The 20,209-nt window shown below is 44.6% G+C and overlaps 1 protein-coding gene across 1 annotated transcript in view; it reads left to right on the top strand.

Annotated features, from left to right (window-relative positions):
* The window catches only part of ADGRE3 (adhesion G protein-coupled receptor E3), a 49,006-nt gene extending 38,911 nt beyond the window's left edge, over positions 1-10,095 (top strand). Inside the window, exons 10-13 of the mRNA XM_025367949.1 lie at positions 759-956; positions 4,287-4,522; positions 9,710-9,776; positions 10,000-10,095. Coding sequence (XP_025223734.1) covers positions 759-956; positions 4,287-4,522; positions 9,710-9,776; positions 10,000-10,095 — 597 coding nt within the window. The remainder of the gene's footprint in view (positions 1-758; positions 957-4,286; positions 4,523-9,709; positions 9,777-9,999) is intronic.
* Positions 10,096-20,209: the final 10,114 nt, after the last annotated feature.

The following is a 20,209-nucleotide window of genomic DNA, read 5'->3' as shown; positions in this document are numbered from 1 at the left end:
TTTTTCAATGTATATGCAGTTTAGTAAAGTACATTCATATTGTGCAATTATCAACCACCATCCATCTCCAGAACTCTTTCGTCTTGCAACACTGAAACTCCACTCCTTAAACAGCTTCCTATTCTCTCTCTCTCCTCTCCCCAGCCTCTGGTAACTGCCATTCTACTTTTTTTGAGGGGATGGTGACATATTCTGCCGCCCTACCTATGCATATGTCCAAACTCATCAAAATGTATACATTTAACATGTGCAATTTTTGGTACATTAAGTATACACCTCAATAAAGCTGAAAACAAAAAAGATGGTCTAGCAATCTACATTAGCAGTCTACATTAGCAATCTACATTAGCAGTCTACATTAGCAATCTACATTGGCAGTCTACGTTAACAATCTACATTGGCAGTCTACGTTAACAATCTACATTGGCAGTCTACGTTAACAATCTACATTGGCAGTCTACGTTAGCAATCTACATTGGCAGTCTACGTTAGCAATCTACATTGGCAGTCTACGTTAGCAATCTACATTGGCAGTCTACGTTAACAATCCACATTGGCAGTCTACGTTAACAATCTACATTAGCAATCTATATTAGCAGTCTATATTAGCAGCCTACATTAGCAATCTACATTAGCAGTCTAACGGCCCCACACTACTACCGGGCTTGGTGCCTGTGTCTAGGATGCCCCAGTTTAAGGAGGGAGCCATAATCCCAGTGCAGGAAAGCATAACTGTGAACTCTTTTTCTCGGTCCCAGGAGGAGGATCCCGTGCTGACTATCATCACCTATGTGGGGCTGAGCCTGTCTCTGCTGTGCCTCCTCCTGGCGGCCCTCACCTTCCTCCTGTGTAAAGCCATCCAGAACACCAGCACCTCGCTGCATCTGCAGCTCTCGCTCTGCCTCTTCGTGGCCCACCTCCTCTTCCTCGTGGGGATTGACCAAACTGAATCCAAGGTACTGACAGTGTCTCAGAGGATGCCCTGCCCTGCCCCAAGGGACACTGAGCTCATGCAGCAAGCCTGTGCTGGATTCCTTAATAAAATACCTTTGGGTCTGTAGAGGAGAAAAATATAATTCTCCTGCTACCATTCTGGTAGCTGGGACCCGTATAACAAAAGACAGATAAGAGAAAAAGCAAACAGAAATGTATTAACATGTATATTTCATATATACATGGGAGATACCCAGGGAATGAGGCATTCTCAAAGAGGTAGTTTAGAACAACAGCATTTTTGACAAAGAATGATAAATTTTTGGAGAAGGGAAAACGATCTTCGGTCTTTAGGGGCAGCAAAGTATGGGAAGGCAAATATCTGAGAAATGAGCGATAGATAATTAGTATCACTGATTGTATGAGTCCATTTTCAGGCTGCTGATAAAGACATACCCGAGACTGGGAAGAAAAAGAGGTTTAAACGGGCTTACCGTTCCACATGGCGGGGGAGGCCTCAGAATCATGGCGGGAGGCAAAAGGCACTTTTTTTTTTTTTTTTAGACGGAGGCTTGCTCTGTCGCCCAGGCTGGAGGGCAGTGGTGCCATCTCGGCTCACTGCAAGCTCCACCCCCTGGGTTCACGCCATTCTCCTGCCTCAGCCTCCCAAGTAGCTGGGACTACAGGCGCCCGCCACTATACCCGGCTAATTTTTTGTATTTTTTTAGTAGAGACGGGGTTTCACCGTATTAGCCAGGATGGTCTCAATCTCCCAACCTCGTGATCTGCCCGCCTTGGCCTCCCGAGCAAAAGGCACTTTTTACACGGTTGCAACAAGAGAAAAAAATGAGGAAGATCCAAAGGCGGAAACCCCTGATAAGACCATCAGATCTCGTGAGACTTTTTCCCTACCGCGAGAACAGCATGGGGGGAACCGCCCTCATGATTCAAATTATCTCCCACCGGGTCCCTCCCACAACACGTGGGGATTATGGGAGTACAATTCAAGATGAGATTTGGGTGGGGACACAGAGCCAAACCATATCATTGGTTTTGTAGATTCCTCCAGCGTTGGCTCCAGACCGATGAGGAACTAAAGTTGTCTTGGTGGCTGGGCACAGTGGCTCACGCCTGTAATCCCAGCACTTTGGGAGGCCGAGGTGGGCAGATCAGCTGAGGTCAGGAGTTCAAGACCAGCCTGGTCAACTTGGGGAAACTCCCTGTCTACTAAAAATACAAAATATTAGCTAAGCATGGTGATGAGCACCTGTAATCCCAGCTACTTGGGAGGCTGAGGCAGGAGAATTGCTTAAACCCGGGAAGCAGAGGCTGCAGTGAGCCAAAATTGTGCCATTGCACTCTAACCTGGGCAACAAGAGCAAGACTCCATCTTAAATAAATAAATAAATAAGTTGTCTTGGTGATCAACTTTCGTCCTCCCCATAGCAAGGGTAGGAGGGTAGAAAGAAGAGAATAGTTAGGAGGAATACCTTTGTAAATTAATGTCCTGGTGTACTACTCAGTCTTCAGAAAAAGAAGGAAATCCTGCCATTTGTGATAACATGGATGAACCTAGAGAGTGTTATGCTGGGTGAAATAAGCAAGGTACAGAAAGACAAATAGTGCATGATCTCACTTACGTGTGGAATCTAAAATAGCCAAACTCACAAAAGCAAAGAGCAGAAATGGTTGTTAGCAGAGACTAGGGCAGCAGGGAAGGGGTTTAGGGAGATACTGGTCAAAGAATACCAAATTTCAACTAGACAGGAAGAATAAATTCAAGAGAGCTGTTGTACATCATGATGACCATAGTCAATAACAACATATTGCATATTGAAAAATTGCTAACAAGTAGATTTTAAGTGTTCTCACCCCCCAAAGAAGACAAGTACATAAAAGTATGTCCTGCTTTTAGGCAAATAGGGAGAGGGCAGGGAGCTTTTTTTGTCTCTGCTTTTTCTCAACTGCCTTCAGTTTCAAATAATCCCTTGGGCCAGACACCTGTAATCCCAGCACACTGGGAGGCAATGGTGGAAAGATCACTTGAGGCCAGGGGTTCGAGGCCATCCTGGGCAATATAGTGAGACCTTGTCTCTACAAAAAACAAAAAAATAACAAAATTAGCTGGACGTAGTGGTGCACATCTGTAGTCCCAGCCGCTTGGGAGGCTGATGCAGGAGGATTACTTGAATCCAGGAGTTTGAGGCTGCAGTGAACTTTGATTGCAACCACTGTACTACAGCCTGGGTGACAGAGTAAGACTCTGTCTCAAAAAAAAAAAAAAAAAAGAATCATAATCACAATCTCTTATGCTAAAGTGAAACTTTTTCCCTCAATTTTATTTTTAATTGAAAAATAATAATTGTATAAAATTATGGGGTACAATGTGAAGTTTCCATAGACGTACACCTTATGAAATGATCAAACCAGGATAATGAACATATCTATCACTTCCATACTTATCATTTCTTTGTGATGAAAACATTTAAAATTCACTCTTTTTGGACTGTGGGTGGAGGCTCATGCTTGTAATCCCAGCACTTTAGGAGGCTGAGGTGGGAGGATCCCTTCAGCCCAGGAGTTGGAGACTGGCCTGGGCAATATAGTGAGATCCCGTCTCTGCAAAACTTAGCGAGTATGGTGGTACACACTAATAGTCCCAGCTACTCGGGAGGCTGAGGTGGGAGGATCACTTGAGCCTGAGAGGTCAAGGTTGCAGTGAGCTATGATTGTGCCACTGCACTCCACCTGGGTGACAGAGTGAGATCCTATCTGAAAGAAATAAAATAAAACAAAATCCACTCTTTTAGCAACTTTGAAATTCATAATATATTATTATTAACTATAGTCACCAGGCAGTACAGTAGGAGTAGAGAATAGAAAGGAGGTTCCCAGAGGTTGAGTGGGGAAGTGGATGAGGAAAGGAGACATTGCTCAAAGTATACAAAGTCTTAGTTAAAAAGGAGGGATATATTCTGGTGATCTGTTGCAAAGTGACATAGGTGGAGGTGGCACCACTTTCAGTCCCAAGGGCAGGTTGAAGGGGTTGGTGCCCAGATGGACAATGCTAGCCTTGACTATCAACTATCTTTATTTTTTTAAATATAATTGAGATGGGGTCTCACTAAGTTTCCCAGGCTGGTCTCAAACTCCTGGGCTCAAGCAGTCCTCCCACTTCAGCCTCCCAAAGTGCTGAGATTACAGACATGAGCCACTGCGTCCAGTTCCCCTTTACTTTTAATGCCCTTGGTCTGATGTCAGGTGCTCTGAACCCAAAGCCAATGTCAAGGAGAGGTCCTAGGGCCATACTCCACCCTGACAACCCCTTCAGGCATTCCTTTCTCCTCCCTGAGGTGCTGTGCGCCATCATCGCCGGTGCCTTGCATTATCTCTACCTGGCCGCCTTCACCTGGATGCTGCTGGAGGGCCTGCACCTCTTCCTCACTGCACGGAACCTGACGGTGGTCAACTACTCAAGCATCAACAGACTCATGAAGTGGATCATGTTCCCAGTGGGCTATGGCATTCCCGCTGTGACTGTGGCCATTTCTGCAGCCTCCAGGCCTCACCTTTATGGAACCGCTGATCGGTGAGCTTGAATCCCACCCTGTGTCATGGACAGTTTCCTAAGAAAGCTTTTGAGGGCAGCATTCATGATGATGGTGGGACTATACGTAACCAATGCACTCTATGTTCCCCTTTATGACAGCTCTAACCTCTTTCCCAGCAAGGCAGGGTGAGATGGTGGTAAGAGTTTGCAAGGTTCTAGAAGTCTTATACAACCAACAGGTTCATATGCCCACTGCATAGTAATAACCAATCCACCAAGACAGCAAGGTTTGCAGCAGAGAAAGAGCTTAATGAGGCCAGGTGTAGTGGCTCACACCTGTAATCCCAACACTTTGGGAGGCCAAGGTGAGAGAATCACTTGAGGCCAGGAGTTCAAGACCAGCCTGGGCAATATAGCAGACCCTCATCTCTACAAAAAAAATTAAAAATTAGCTGAGCACAGTGGCTCACACATGTAATCCCAGCACTTCAGGAGGCCCAGGCAGGAGGATCTCTTGAGTTCATGAGTTCAAGACCAGCCTGGGCAACATAGCAAGACCTTGTGTCTACTAAAAATTAAAAAAAATTAAAAAGCCAGGCATGGTGGTACACACCTGTAATCCCAGCTACTCAAGAAGCTGAGATGGAAGGATTGCCTGAGCCCAAGAATTCAAGGCTGCAGTGAGCTATGCTTAGGCCACTACACTCCAGCCTGGGTGACAGATCAAGACCTTGTCTCAAAAAAAAAAAAAAAAGAGAGAGAGAGAGAGTTTAATAATCTCAGGGTGCCAAGTGAGGAAATGGGAGAAGATTCTGAAATCAATCTCCTCAAGGAGTTCTGGACTGGGGCTTTTAAAGGGATCATGGAGGATGTGGAAGCTGGAAAGCGTGGGTCATTGATTGTTCAGGGTACAGCAGATGAAATCATTGGGAGACGGAAACTGCCTTCCTTGGTGACTCAGCTCCTCCTGTGGTCCTTCGGAGCAGCTGAAGCCAGTAGTTTCACGGGTACACAGGACCTGAAAGAATATCTCAAGGGGAAACTTAATGGTTTTTGTTTTGGTTTGGTTTGGTTTTTTTGAGACAGAGTTTCGCTCTTGTTGCCCAGGCAGGAATGCAATGGCACGGTCTTGGCTGGCTGCAACTTCCACCTTCTGGGTTCAAGCGATTCTCCTGCGTCAGCGTCCCCAGTAGCTGGGATTACAGGTGCCCACAACCACGCCAGGCTAATTTTTGTGCTTTTAGTAGACATGGGGTTTCACCATGTTGACCAGACTGGTCTGGAACTCCTGACCTCAGGAGATCCACCCACCTCGGCCTCCCAAAGTGCTGAGATTACAGGCGTGAGCCACAGCACCCAGCTGAAACTTGTTGTTTTATCGTGTTTAAGTTTTTACCTATAGAGCAGTAAAGGGAAACTGTTATCTGGGATCTGTGTGATTCTAGGATAGCAGGCACCAAACAGCTAGGAGGAAGCAGGTCAGAGAGCAAGCTGACCTGGTGGTGAATCCTAGATGGACTGCAAGCTCGGCTTGTTTTCATTTCTCCCCCTTTCTTCTTCTCTGATTATTTTTGTAAAGTTTATAGGGATGGCTTCAGAAGGAGAGGGTTTTGGGTGTTGTTGAAAAGACCGTCAAGATGAATAAATAATAGAAAGAAGAGAAGGAAGGAAGGAAGGAAAAAGAAAGAAAGGAAGGAAGGAAGGAAGGAAAGAAAGAAAGAAAAGAAAAGAGAGAGCTTTATTGGCAATATTGGTTTGCAAACCAAAAAAAGAAAGTCTGCAGCATGAGCCAAAGGTGCTTCCTCTTTGAAAAGGGGAAGCACAAGTTAGGTTTTATGCCTCACTAGATCTGTATTACACAACAGAGTCATAAACATTCAGGAGGTTTGGAAAAGCTGTACCTATTTAAGATGAGAGCAGAGTGCATGCACAGTGGATATACATACATACATATATATATATATATAAAACATGCATCCCATGTTCACTTTGGGGCAGGATTTTAGCATTAAAATAAGATGGAAAAGCCGGGCGCGGTGGCTCAAGCCTGCAATCCCAGCACTTTGGGAGGCTGAGGCAGGTGGATGACCTGAGGTCAGGAGTTGGAGACCAGTGTGGCCAACACAGTGAAACCCTGTATCTACTGAAAAGACAAAAAATTAGCCAGGCGTGGTGGTGTGTGCCTGCAATCTCAGCTACTTGGGAGGCTGAGGGAGGAGAATCACTTGAACCTGGGAAGTGGAGGTTGCAGTGAGCTGAGATCATGCCATTGCACTCCAGCCTGGGCAACAAGAGCTAAACTCCATCTCAAAAAAAAAAAAAACGGTTGGAAGACCAGGCATGGTGGTTCACACCTGCAACCCCAGCACTTTGGGAAGTCAAGGAGGAAGGATTGCTTGAGCCCAGGAGTTCAAGACCAGCCTGGGCAACATAGCAAAACCCCATCTCTACCAAAAAAAAAAAAAATTGTTTTAATTAGCTGGACATGGTGATGCATGCCTATAGTCCCAGGCTGGGGCAGGAGGATCCCTTGCCCACAGGAGTTCAAGGATGCAGTAAGCTGTGACAGAGCAACTGCACCACAGCCTGAGTGACAGAACAAGATCCAACTCTAAAAACTATATAAATAAAATAAAATAAATAATGAGGAGGAATGTGGCTCTACACCAAAAGTTGAACCACAGGACACAAAGACAGTTTGTGCACATCCTCTATAAACTAACTGAAACTGGCTTAAGATCCATAACTGCTTTGACTGGTTCCCTTTCCAGTCAGTTATGTGTTCTGGATCGTATATCAGAGGTAGGAGGGGACTTTCCCCTTCCTGTGTCCAAGTGTTCTCATTGTTCAATTCAGGATAGCATTAGGAGATATACCTAATGTAAACGACAAGTTGATGGGTGCAGCACACCAACATGGCACATGGCTACATATGTAACAAACCTGCACGTTGTGCACATGTACCCTAGAACTTAAAGTATTAAAAAAAAAAAAAAGAATAGGTCCAAAAAAAAAGAGGTAGGAGGGGACTGATGGCGCCTATTGTTCTGGAGTTTAGCAAGTGTGCATTTTCTTGTAGCCAGAGGAATTTAGAGAGTTGCTTCACCAGCCAGGGCCTGAACCCTCGACCCACAGGTAACTTGGTTTCCTTAACCTTAGGGTCCATCTTAGTGGATATAGAAGTGTCTATTCCGGGCCGGGCGCGGTGGCTCAAGCCTGTAATCCCTGCACTTTGGGAGGCCGAGACGGGCGGATCACGAGGTCAGCAGATCGAGACCATCCTGGCTAACCCGGTGAAACCCCGTCTCTACTAAAAAATACAAAAAACTAGCCGGGCGAGGTGGCGGGCGCCTGTAGTCCCAGCTACTCGGGAGGCTGAGGCAGGAAAATGGCGTGAACCCGGGAGGCGGAGCTTGCAGTGGGCTGAGATCCGGCCACTGCATTCCAGCCTGGGCGACAGAGTGAGACTCCGTCTCAAAAAAAAAAAAAAAAGAAGTGTCTATTACAGTCTCTTGGATCACAAGAGTTAGGTCCCAACTTTTTTTTTTTTTTTTTTTCTTTTTTTTGTGACGGACCCTCGCTCTGTCACCCAGGCTGGAGTGCAGTGGCGCGATCTCGGCTCACTGCAAGCTCCGCCTCCCGGGTTCACGCCATTCTCCTGCCTCAGCCTCCCGAGCAGCTGGGACTATAGGCGCCCGCCACGATGCCCGGCTAATTTTTTTGTCTTTTTTTTTTAGTAGAGACGGGGTTTCACTGTGTTAGCCAGGATGGTCTCGATCTGCTGACCTCGTGATCCGTCCGCCTCCGCCTCTCGAAGTGCAGGGATTACAGGTGTGAACCACAGCGCCTGGCCAGTCCCAACTTCATTCTTCCTGTGATTTGAGCTCTCAGGTCTCAGTCCCCTCATTAGCGAGATGAGAATAATAGTTGTCCCCATTGTTCCAACCTCACAGTGCTGGTATGAAAATTTAACAGGACTGTGCTCCTAAAATGCTTTTTTTTTTTTTTTTTTTTTTTTTTTGAGACAGAGTCTCGCTCTGTCGCCCAGGCTGGAGTGCAGTGGCCGGATCTCAGCTCACTGCAAGCTCTGCCTCCCGGGTTTAGGCCATTCTCCTGCCTCAGCCTCCCCAGTAGCTGGGACTACAGGCGCCTGCCACCTCGCCGGGCTAGTTTTTTGTATTTTTTAGTAGAGACGGGGTTTCACTGGGTTAGCCAGGATGGTCTCGATCTGCTGACCTCGTGATCCGCCCGTCTCGGCCTCCCAAAGTGCAGGGATTACAGGCTTGAGCCACCGCGCCCGGCCTCAAATGCTTAATAGGACGATGTTCCTCCTAGTTTATTATCCTAGAATCACACCACAGTTACTAAAAAGCTTAAATTCTATAAAAACCCTAAGAATCTGGTAATGTCACAAAGCCGTGTCCACCCCAGCCAATAGAGATCAATCTAGCTATATTAACTCACATATTTAAATTCCAAATTAAACTCTGTACACATACCAATTTAAATGTATATCTCCAATTGTGTGTAATAGGTTCAATAAGGATCTAAATGAAAATATATTTTGTATAATTCTACTTCAAAATACCTTGAGCTATGAGTACTTTTTATGTTGCAGCATCAATTTTAATTCGAGCACATAATTTGTTGTTGTTCTCATTTTAATCATAAAAATAAGACAAGTTTGTTAAATTTTTTTTCATAGTTTTTGAAATATATAAAGTAAAAAGTGAAAGTGACTGTCACATGTGATGTGTGGATCAAAGCTGCAATCAAAATGTGTAATCAAAGCTGATTGTTGGCTAGGGGTGGTGGCTCACGCCTGTAATCCCAGCACTTTGGGAGGCCAAGGGGAGCAAATCACGTGAGATCTGGAGTTCAAGACCAGCCTGGCCAACATGGCCAAACCACATCTCCACTAAAAATGCAAAAATTAGCCAGTGTGGTGGTGCACATCTGTAATCCCAGCTAGTCAGGAGACTGAGGCAGGAGAATCACTTGAATCCAGGAGGCAGAGATTGCAGTGAGCAGAGATCGCACCACTGCACTCCAACCTGGGCAACAGAGCAAGACCCTGTCTCAAAAAAAAAAAAAAATTGCTGATTGTCATCAGCTGACTTTCAAGAGAAACTGGAAACAATTCTCTGGTAGGAAAAGAGTCACTTTATGTTGATCTCATGCACTTTCTCTGATCTCTCTTTGTATCTCTTTTCCCATTGTTCCTAGATGCTGGCTCCACCTGGACCAGGGATTCATCTGGGGTTTCCTTGGCCCAGTCTGTGCCATTTTCTCTGTGAGTATGTGCCTTTGATTTTCCCAAACTAACAAGAACCAAGAGAAGTGCTGGGTACAAGATGGTACAAAGGGCTTGCATTTCCACTGTTGGGTGGATCGATTTTCCACCTGCTACCAGTTCAATCCCATGTACAGGGAGGCTGGACTCCTGTGTGCAATTTAAAGTGGAAACCATACATTATTTTAACTTGCATTCTGCCTTGTTTGTATTGGTCCTGCAGGTGAATTTAGTATTTTTTATCTTGGTCTTTTGGATTTTGAAAAGAAAACTTTCCTCCCTCAATAGTGAAGTGTCAACCATCCAGAACACAAGGTAGGATGTGACAAATGGTACTTCCTACTCCCTTTCCTTCTGCCAATCCCTCCTACATATCCACACACGCGTACACTCAACAGCCATGCTCCCAGGACTAGCAAGACCACTGTAATCTTCCACCATCACAATTAACGAGAACCTGTATTAGCTAGAATACAAGCCAAGCTGCTATGAGAAAAAGATGTCCAAAAAAAAAAGAATAAAATGGAACTTTATTTCACTCTCATGTTGCAACCCAGAAGTGAGCAGTTCAGGGCTAATAAAGAAGCTCTGCTCCACACAGTGTTTCAGGGTCTCAGGTTCTTTCTACTTTGTTGCTCCACCATCCTCTAGAAGGATGTTGCCCTTGTCAATATCCCATCCATGGGAAGGAGGTTATATAGGAGTTGCACTTGCCACATTTGCTCATATCTCATTGGCTGATCTTGGTCACATGATAACACCCAGCTGCAAGGGAGGTGGGAAATGTAGTCTCTAACCAAGTGACCGTGTGCCTTGTTTTAAAACTCAAAGGGGAAGAGATCTAACACTAAAAGGAAGATGAAAAGGGAGAAAAACATTTGTTACCGCCACACTACACAAAATGCACACAGGAGTATGTTTTTATCAAAAGCAACCAACTCAGATTTGCTAATCCAACAGTTATTAAAAAGCTTAAATCATATAGAAACCCTAAAAATTAATCTGGTAATGTCACAAAGCTATATCCACCCCAGCCAATAGAGATCAATCTAGCTGTATTAAATCACATGCTTAAATTACAAATTAAACTCTCTGTACACATACCAATTTAAATGTTTATCTCCAATTGTGTGTAATAGGTTCAATAAGAATCTAGATTAAAATACATTTTGTATAATATTTCAAAATATCTTAAGGTATGAGTATTTTTATGTTGCAGTATCCATTTTAATTTGAGCTTGTAATTTGTTGTTGTTTTCATTTTAATCATAAAAATAAGACAAGTTTGGCCCGGCGCGGTGGCTCACGCCTATAATCCCAGCACTTTGGGAGGCTGAGGTGGGCAGATCACACATGAGGTCAGGAGACGGAGACCATCCTGGCTAACATGGTGAAACCCTGTCTATACTGAAAATACAAAAAATTAGCCGGGCGCGGTGGCGGGCGCCTGTGGTCCCAGCTACTCAGGAGGCTGAGGCAAGCGAATGGCGTGAACCCGGGAGGCGGAGCTTGCAGTGAGCCGAGATTGCGCCGGTGCATTCCAGCCTGGGCGACAGAGCAAGACTCCGTCTGAAAAAAAAATAAAATAAAATAAGACAAGTTTGTTAAATTTTTTTCATAGTCTTTTGAAATATATACAGTAAAAAGTGAAAGTGATTGTCTCTTTTCCTGCTACTTCCACTTCCCAGGAAGCCAGAATTAAGAGCCTGTATGATATGTGAGATAAAATATCTATGACATTTTCCCAGAGCTTTCTCTGTGCACTTTAAGTAGAACAGACCGACACACACACAATAGGATCACACTATACAAACTGTTCCTCAATTAGCTTTACTCATTTATGTAATTTCCTTAATAATTAGGGATACATATAATGTACATATAGATATAATATATATGTGTATATATGCATACATATATAATATATTCTATGCATATATAACATAATATATGATATTTTATATATACATATATAAATATACATATTTTATATATACAATATATCGTGATTATATATTATGATAGCATATATAAAATATATATGTATATATATTATGTGTATATATGCTGTAAAGACTATAAGTAGGATGGCCTCATATCTCAGCTTACCTGGAACAGTCTCAGTTTACGTCTGTTGACACAATGTAATTATTAATAGTACCCCTTTTATTTATTATTATTTTTATCCTTATTGATACAAAATATTTATATACATTTACGAAGTATTTGTGATATTTTGATTCATGCGGTATTTAAGGTATTCATCACCTCAAACATTTATTATTTCTTTCTGTTAGGAACATTACACCTCCTTTTGATCACAAAAGCCTTCCTGTTTGAATAACAAATTATATGACCCCGGCCGGGCGGGGTGGTTCACACCTGTAATCCCAGCACTTTGGGAGGCCAAGGTGGGTGGATCATTTGAGGTCAGTCGTTCGAGACCAGCCTGGCCAACATGGTGAAACCCTGTCTCTACTAAAAATACAAAAATTAGCTGGGCGTGGCGGCACACCTGTAATCCCAGCTACTCGGGAGGCTAAGGCTGGAGAATCGCTTGAACCCAGGAGGCGGAGGTTGCAGTGAGCTGAGATCACACCACTACACTCCAGCCTGGGCAATGGAGCGAGACTCCATCTCAAAAAAAAAAAAAATTATATGACCCCTGTCTATAAATGATGAGAGTGAGAGAGAGAAAAAGCATCCAGGTTTTTAAATGCCTTATGTGTGTGTGGTACTAATTTTGTCCCATACATTGTCCTAAATACTTTCCCATGTTAAAGTCTCACGTAATCTTCATGGCAACCCCATGAAATAGGACAATTATTAAGATAAGGGGGCCGGGCGCGGTGGCTCAAGCCTGTAATCCCAGCACTTTGGGAGGCCGAGACGGGCGGATCACGAGGTCAGGAGATCGAGACCATCCTGGCTAACACGGTGAAACCCCGTCTCTACTAAAAATACAAGAAAATTAGCCGGGCGAGGTGGTGGGCGCCTGTAGTCCCAGCTACTTGGGAGGCTGAGGCAGGAGAATGGCGTGAACCTGGGAGGCGGAGCTTACAGTGAGCCAAGATCAAGCCACTGCACTCCAGACTGGGAGACAGAGTGAGACTCCACCTCAGAAAATAAATAAATAAATAAATTTCCACAATGTAAAATAACAATAATAAAAAGGAAACCAGGGCCGGGCGCGGTGGCTCACGCCCATAATCCCAACACTTTGGGAAGCCGAGGTGGGCAGATCACCTGAGGTTGGGAGTTCGAGACCAGCCTGACTAACATGGAGAAACCCCATCTCTACCAAAAATACAAAATTAGCTGGGCATGGTGGCACATGCCTGTAATCCTAGCTACTTGGGAGGCTGAAGCAGGAGAATCGCTTGAATCCGGAAGGCAGAGGTTGCGGTGAGCCAAGATCGCACCATTGCACTCCTGCCTGGGCAACAAGAGCAAAACTCCATCTCAAAAAAAAAAAAAAAAAGAGGCCAGGTGTTGTGGTGTTGTAGTCCTAGCTACTTGAGAGGCTGAGATGGGAGGATTGCTTGAGCCCAGGAGTTTGACACCAGCCTGGGAAACATAGGGTAGCTTTGAGGAGCTAGTCTGAGTACAGACTCGCTTTCCTGGAGGGTATGAGGAAGAGTCCTTTTCCTGATAACCTGGTTTGAGTTCCTCATTCTTGTTATATTTTTCCTCAGTGACTCCTCTCTACTCACTAACAGCACTTAGGCTGGTTTTCATATGTATTCTTGTTGTGCAAAGATGTATGAGTAAACCATATCCAGAACCAATGCAATCTAACACAGACTCCCACTGGGGGAAATTTACAAGCATAGGCATAGCAGAGTGATCTTCTTCACTCCACATGCCCCCTGTACATAAAGATGTGGATGTGAGCCCCACAGAGTGAGGGTACGCCATGGAAGAGGCTCCAGGATACGGATTCTGCCCCAGTTGCTCTGCATAATTATAGAGGATAAGTGCAGGGAATCATGGGACCTTCCTGGGGGAGGAAATGGCCCTGTTAGAAAGACGACATTTCTGGAATCTGGTTGCTGGTATTCTGTTCTTCCATTGCACTAACTCAGGCTCAGTGTACCACAGAATGAGCTTCCTGAACTATGTGACATTTCGTTCCATATTTGGCTTTTTGAATAAATGGCAGAATAGATGTTTAAAAAGAAGCTGGGCGTGGTGGCTCACACCTATAATCCCAACACTTTGGGAGGCCAAGGCAGGAGGATCACTTGAGTCCAGGAGTTTGAGACCAGCCTGGGCAACATAGTGAGACCCCTGTCTCTTCTTTTCTTTTTTTTTTTTTTTTTAGACAGAGTCTCATTCTGTTGCCCAGGCTGGAGTGCAGTGGTATAATCTCAGCTCACTGCAACCTCCGCCTCCTGGGTTCAAGTGATTCTCCTGCCTCAGCCTCCCCAGTAGGTGGGACTATAGGCACCCGCCACCACACCCAGCTAATTTTTTTGTATTTTTAGTACAGATGGTATTTCACCATGTTGGCCAGGCTGGTCTCGAACTCCTGACCTCAAGTGATCTGCCCACCTTGGCCTCTCAAGTGCTGAGATTACAGGTGTGAGCCACTGGGCGTGGTGGCAGGCATCTGTAATCCCAGCTACTCAGGAGACTGAGGCAAGAGAATCACTTGAACCTGGGAGGCAGAGGTTATGATGAGCCAAGATTGCACCATTGCACTCCAGCCTGGGCAACAAGAGTGAAACTCTGTCCTTAATTATTCTCAACAAGAGTAGAAGTGCTGACTGTTGACTGTGACCTATGAAAGGTTTCCCAGATAATCCAAAATAATTCCCAAAGCTGCCAGCATTCTAGATACTGGTTCTCCATAATGGAATAAGGAAAATCGTTTTTATTATTATCACTTAACATTGTGGAAATTGAAAAATATGAGTGTATCTTTGGATGGGGAAAATATCAAATATAACCTGGGTAATAGAGTGAGACCCTGTCTCTACAGAAACATCAAAGAATTAACCAGGTGTGGTGGTGCATGCCTGTAATTTCAGCTATTTAGGAGGCTGAGGCAGGAGGATTGCTTGAGCCCAGGAGGCAGAGGTTGCAATGAGCCAAGATCATGCCACTGCACTCCAGCCTGGGTGACAGAGCAAAACCCTGTCTAAAAAAAAAAAAAGAAAAATAATATATATACATATATATATATATGCATATATATATGAATCTCTATTTAAGGAATATATTAGCTTTGGCCAGACATGGTGGCTCATGCCTGTAATCCCAGCACTTTTGAAAGAACAAGGTAGGAGGATTGCTTGAGGTCAGGAGCTTGAGACCTGCCTGGGCAACAAAGTAAGACCCCATCTCTATAGAAAAATCTCTGTGTTTCTATTTTTTAGGCACAAAGTTTGAGTAAAAAGCTAATGAAACTCTTCTTCTATGGACAAATTTGACCTTGGGTTAACTTTCTAACTCTGCTCCCAAGAAACTTGATAAAGTTGGAAGATCAGTTAGGTTGCTGGGCAATGTTCCCTATGGGAAAAATCATGCTTGACTTGTAAATTGCATCTGTGAATGAACCATAAATACCAGGAAGGAAGACATAACTTTGAACTTCTTGCACACAGCTCTTATAACTAGGCTAGGAACCGCTAACCTCATAGGCTTCTTCAGGAGATGTTGGTTCCTCTGTGGAGCTTGGGGCTGCTAAACCAAGCTGTTAGTTGTGGGGTGCAAAGAGAATATTTGTTGACTTCTACAGTGTGTCAGGCACTATGTTAGATAACAGGCATTCAAAGAGGAACAAAGCCAACAAGACTCTAACCTTTCTTCATAGACAAAAAACATCCAGGGGACTGAAATTCCAGAGTGGAATATTATGTCTGAAAATTTATCAAAAAGAATAATTCTTCCTGCTGAATTTTTGATAAGTCTTCCCACTCTAAGCCAAAGAAGACCACATCTGCCCTAGGATTTTTAAATGCTAGGAGATCATGCCATCCTTGCCTGCTGGTTCAAGCTGGGTTTAAATCACTCCTGCTCTTTCTCCATGTTGTTGATTTTTGTTTGTTTGCTTTATTTTACCCTTACATCCACCTTTAATCTAAACCTCTTTTATAGGGGGATGTTTTTCCGGGACAAGTGAAGAGAAAATAATAGAACTAGAACATTCAACTCCATATGGAAAATCATACCCATGGATCTTTTTGGCATTATGAAGAATGAAGCTAAGGACAAGGGACTTCATTAGACATATCATCCTTGGAGAGGAAGTAATCAACCTTTACTTCCCAAAGTGTTTGTTCTGCATAATAGGCTCTCAAAAAATGTGTGGTAAATTGCATTTCTCTTCACTATGCTGTATTCTGTCAATGCTTATCCCTGGAAACCCAAAACGTGACCACTGCAAATATTTCCTTGACTTTTTGTAAATGAAGAGGTCCTTTACCTCAAGTTCTTAGTCCCACTCATCCTAAACTTGCCCCCTTTTTTTTTTAAGACAGGGTTTCACTCTGTCACCCAACTGGAGTGTAGTGGTATGATCATAGCTCACTGCAGCCTCAAATTCCAGAGCTCAAATGATTCTCCCGCCTCAGCTTCCCAAACTGCTGGGATTACAGGCATAAGCCACTGCAACCAGCCATAAACTTGCTCTTCTTTTTTCTTTTTTTTTTTTTTTTTTTTTTTGAGATGGAGTCTTGCTTTGTCGCCCAGGCTGGAGTGCAGTGGCACGATCTCGGCTCACTGCAAGCTGTGCCTCCTGGGTTCACAGCATTCTCCTGCCTCAGCCTCCCAAGTAGCTGGGACTACAGGAACCCACCACCACGCCCGGCTAATTTTTTGTATATTTGGTAGAGACAGGGTTTCACTGTGTTAGCCAGAATGGTCTCGATCTCCTGACCTCATGATCCTCCCACCTTGGCCTCCCAAACTGCTGGGATTACAGGTATGAGCCACCGCGACTGGCCTAAACTTGCTCTTTAAACTCACTCATTCCCTCAAACCATTAGCTTCCTACTGGCTTTATTTCCTTGCTAGAAACAGGCTAACTTACTTTTTTTTTTTTTTGAGATAAGAGTTTCGCTCTTGTTGCCCAGGATGGAGTGCAATGGTGCAAGTGCAACCTCCGCCTCCTGGGTTCAAGCGATTCTCCTGCCTCAGCCTCCCAAGTAGCTGGCATTACAGGCATGCACCACCACGCCCGGCTAATTTTATATTTTTAGTAGAGACAGGGTTTCTCCACGTTGGTCAGCTCGTCTCGAACTCCCAATCTCAGGTGATCCACCTGACTTGGCCTCCCAAAGTGCTGGGATTACAGGCGTGAGCCACCGTGCCCGACCCAGGCTAACTTCTTTTTTTTTTGAGACTGAGTCTCACTCTGTCGCCCAGGCTGGAGTGCAGTGATGAGATCTAGGCTCACTGCAACCTCCGCCTCCTGGGTTCAAGTGATTCTCCGGCCTTAGCCTCCTGATAGCTGGGACTACAGACACATGCCCCCATGCCCAGCTAATTTTTGTATTTTTAGTGGAGACAGGGTTTCACCATGTTGGCCAAGCTGATCTCAAACTCCTGACCTCAAGCAGTGATCCACTTGCCAGGGCCTCCCAAGGTGCTGGGATTCCAGACATAAGCCATCGCACCTGATGAGAGATTTTAAGTGTTCTCACCACCAAAAAAAATATATATATATAGTTATATGAGGTAATCATATATTGATTAGCTTGACTTAGTCATTCCACAATGTAGACATATTTCAGAACATCCTGTTGTACATGATAAATATATACATTTTTTGTCTTATTATATAAAACAAATAAATGAATAAATATTTAAAGTGTAAAAGAGCCTGGACTCTAAATTATGCTGTCCCTCCAAATAAAAGTTTATTTTGCAAAAAGTAAAAAAATAATTAAAGAATGTAAGAAGATTAAGCGCATGCCCAAAAGTTCTAGTTCTATGGAACTTAATAAAAACGGAATACATTTAAGAAGAAATTTTGCTGGATGATTTTTATTTTTCTTTAGCACCTGTCTGCTATTGATGCTGGGTGATATTTTTTTTTTAAGTCATCACTCTCAAAAGCCAAATTTGAGTCTTTGAAGACCACATGGGAGAAACAGCTCAAAGCACTGGGGAAAAAAGGCCAAAAGATTAAAATCTTGGAAGAATAAAAGGAAGACTGGGGTGTTTAATATGAGAATAATAGGGATTTTGAAAGAAAAGAGAGGACACGGCCAGGCACGGTGGCTCACGCCTGTAATCCTAACATTTTGGGAGGCCAAGGCAAGTGGATCACCTGAGGTCAGGAGTTCGAGACCAGCCTAGCCAACATGGTGAAACCCCGTCTCTACTAAAACTGCAAATATTAGCCAGGCATGGTGGTGGGTGCCTGTAATCCCAGCTACTTGGGAGGCTGAGGCAGGAGAATCACTTGAACCTGGGAAGTAGAGGTTGCAGTGATTCAAGATCGCACCACTGCACTCCAGCCTGGGCAACAGAGGGAAAGACTCTAAGAAAGGGAAGGGAAGGGGAGGGGAGGGGAGGGGAGGGGAGGGGAGGGGAAGGGAGGGGAAGGGAGGGGAGAAGGAAAGAAGGAAAGAAGGAAAGAAAAGAGAGGACACATGTTCAGGCCCCTTCTATCCAAAAAGTCTCCCTTAATCTGCTTTCCTGCTACAATAGCCACTCTATCTCTCCTCCTCTTCACAGCCAAAATTCTAGAAAAAAAGGCCGAGTGTGGTGGCTCACGCCTATAATCCCAGCACTTTGGGAGGCCAAGCCGGGTGGATCACCTGAGGTCAGAAGTTCAAGACCAGACTGACCAACATGGAGAAAACCCCTCTCTACTAAAAATACAAAATTAGCCAGGCTTGGTGGCTCATGCCTGTAATCCCAGCTACTCGGGAGGCTGAGGCAGGAGAATCACTTGATCCCGGGAGGTGGAGGTTGCAGTGAGCCGAGATCACGCCATTGCACTCCAGACTGGGCAACAAAAGCAAAACTCCATCTCAAAAAAAAAAAAAAATTCTAGAAAAAAGAAGTTGTTTCCACTGTGTGGTCTTCACTTCCTCCAACCTCCTCACTGTTCAACCACTGCAATTTAACTTCTGCTTCCAACACACCAAAGGATGAATCAACGTTCCAAATGCTTCCTCGGTGCAAAGTCCACTGGTTGTTTCTCAGTCTCACTAAACTTGACCATTGGGTCAACATCTGACTCCGTTGATTTTTTTTTTTTCTTCTTGAAGCGTTCCCTTCTCTTGGCTTCCCTCATGCCACACTGTCCTCCTATAAGGACAGTCAAGTCATTCTGGTTTTCCCAGGACTTTCCCAGGTTTAGTACCAAAAGTCCCACAATCCAGGAGTCCCTCAGTTCCAGGCAAACCAGAACCATTTCGCAAACTCATCTTTGATGATGACACTCATCCCATAGCGTCATCGTTTGTGTTCTCCCAAAAGCAGACTCTGAGACAAGGAGTTTAGTGCATGCAGGTAGATAATTTTGGAGATGATCCCAGGAAACACCAGTAGGGGTGTGAAGAAATGAGGCAGGGCTGGGCGCGGTAGCTCACACCTGTAATCCTAGAACTTTGGGAGGCCGAGATGGGAAGATCGTGAGGTCAGGAGTTCGAGACCAACCTGGCCAATAGGGTGACACAACGTCTCTACTAAAAATACAAAAATTAGCAGGGCATGGTGGCGTAGGCCTGTAGTCTCAGCTACTCGGGAGGCTGAGGCAGAAGAATCACTCGAACCCTGGAGGCGGAGGTTACAGTGGGCGACACAGCAAGACTCCATTAAAAAAAAAAAAAGAAGAAGAAGTGAGGCAGAGAAAGAACAAGATATGCTAAAAGATGTGCTATCGATGGGCGCAATGGCACACATCTGTAGTCCCAGATACTCGGGAGGCGAAGGCAGGAGGATCGCTTGAGCCCAGGAGTTCAAGGTTGCAGTGAGCTGTAATTGCACCACTGCACTCTAGCCTGGGCAACACTGTGAGAACCTGTCTCTGTAATTTTTTTTTTTTTTTTTAAGCAGAATCTCGCTCTGTTGTCCAGGCTGGAGTGCACTGGCATAATCCCAGCTCACTGCAACCTTCGCGTCCTGGGTTCAAGCAAATCTCCTGCCTCAGCCTCCTGAGTAGCTGCGATTATAGGCACACATCACCACGCCTGGCTAATTTTTGTATTTTTTAGTAGAAATGGGGTTTTGACATATAGCCCAGGCTGGTCTCGAACTCCTGGCCTCAAGTGATCCACCCGCTTCGGCCACCCAAAGTGCTGGGATTATAAGCGTGGCCCACCACACCTGGCCACAGACGCTGTCTCTCTAAAAAAATTTTTTTTAATTAACCAAAAATGTGTTAGTTGAGCAGGCTCTGGGCAGGTGGAGCTTCACCCCAGTGGGGACTTTCAGGAGATAATGTGGAACATGCATCTCAGTCGTCTTTCCTG

Source organism: Theropithecus gelada, chromosome 19, assembly GCF_003255815.1.
Source record: "Theropithecus gelada isolate Dixy chromosome 19, Tgel_1.0, whole genome shotgun sequence".
NCBI classification, from domain to species: Eukaryota; Metazoa; Chordata; class Mammalia; order Primates; family Cercopithecidae; genus Theropithecus; species Theropithecus gelada.
Note: the sequence above shows the minus strand (reverse complement) of the source record. Positions and strands in the feature narration are given on the sequence as shown.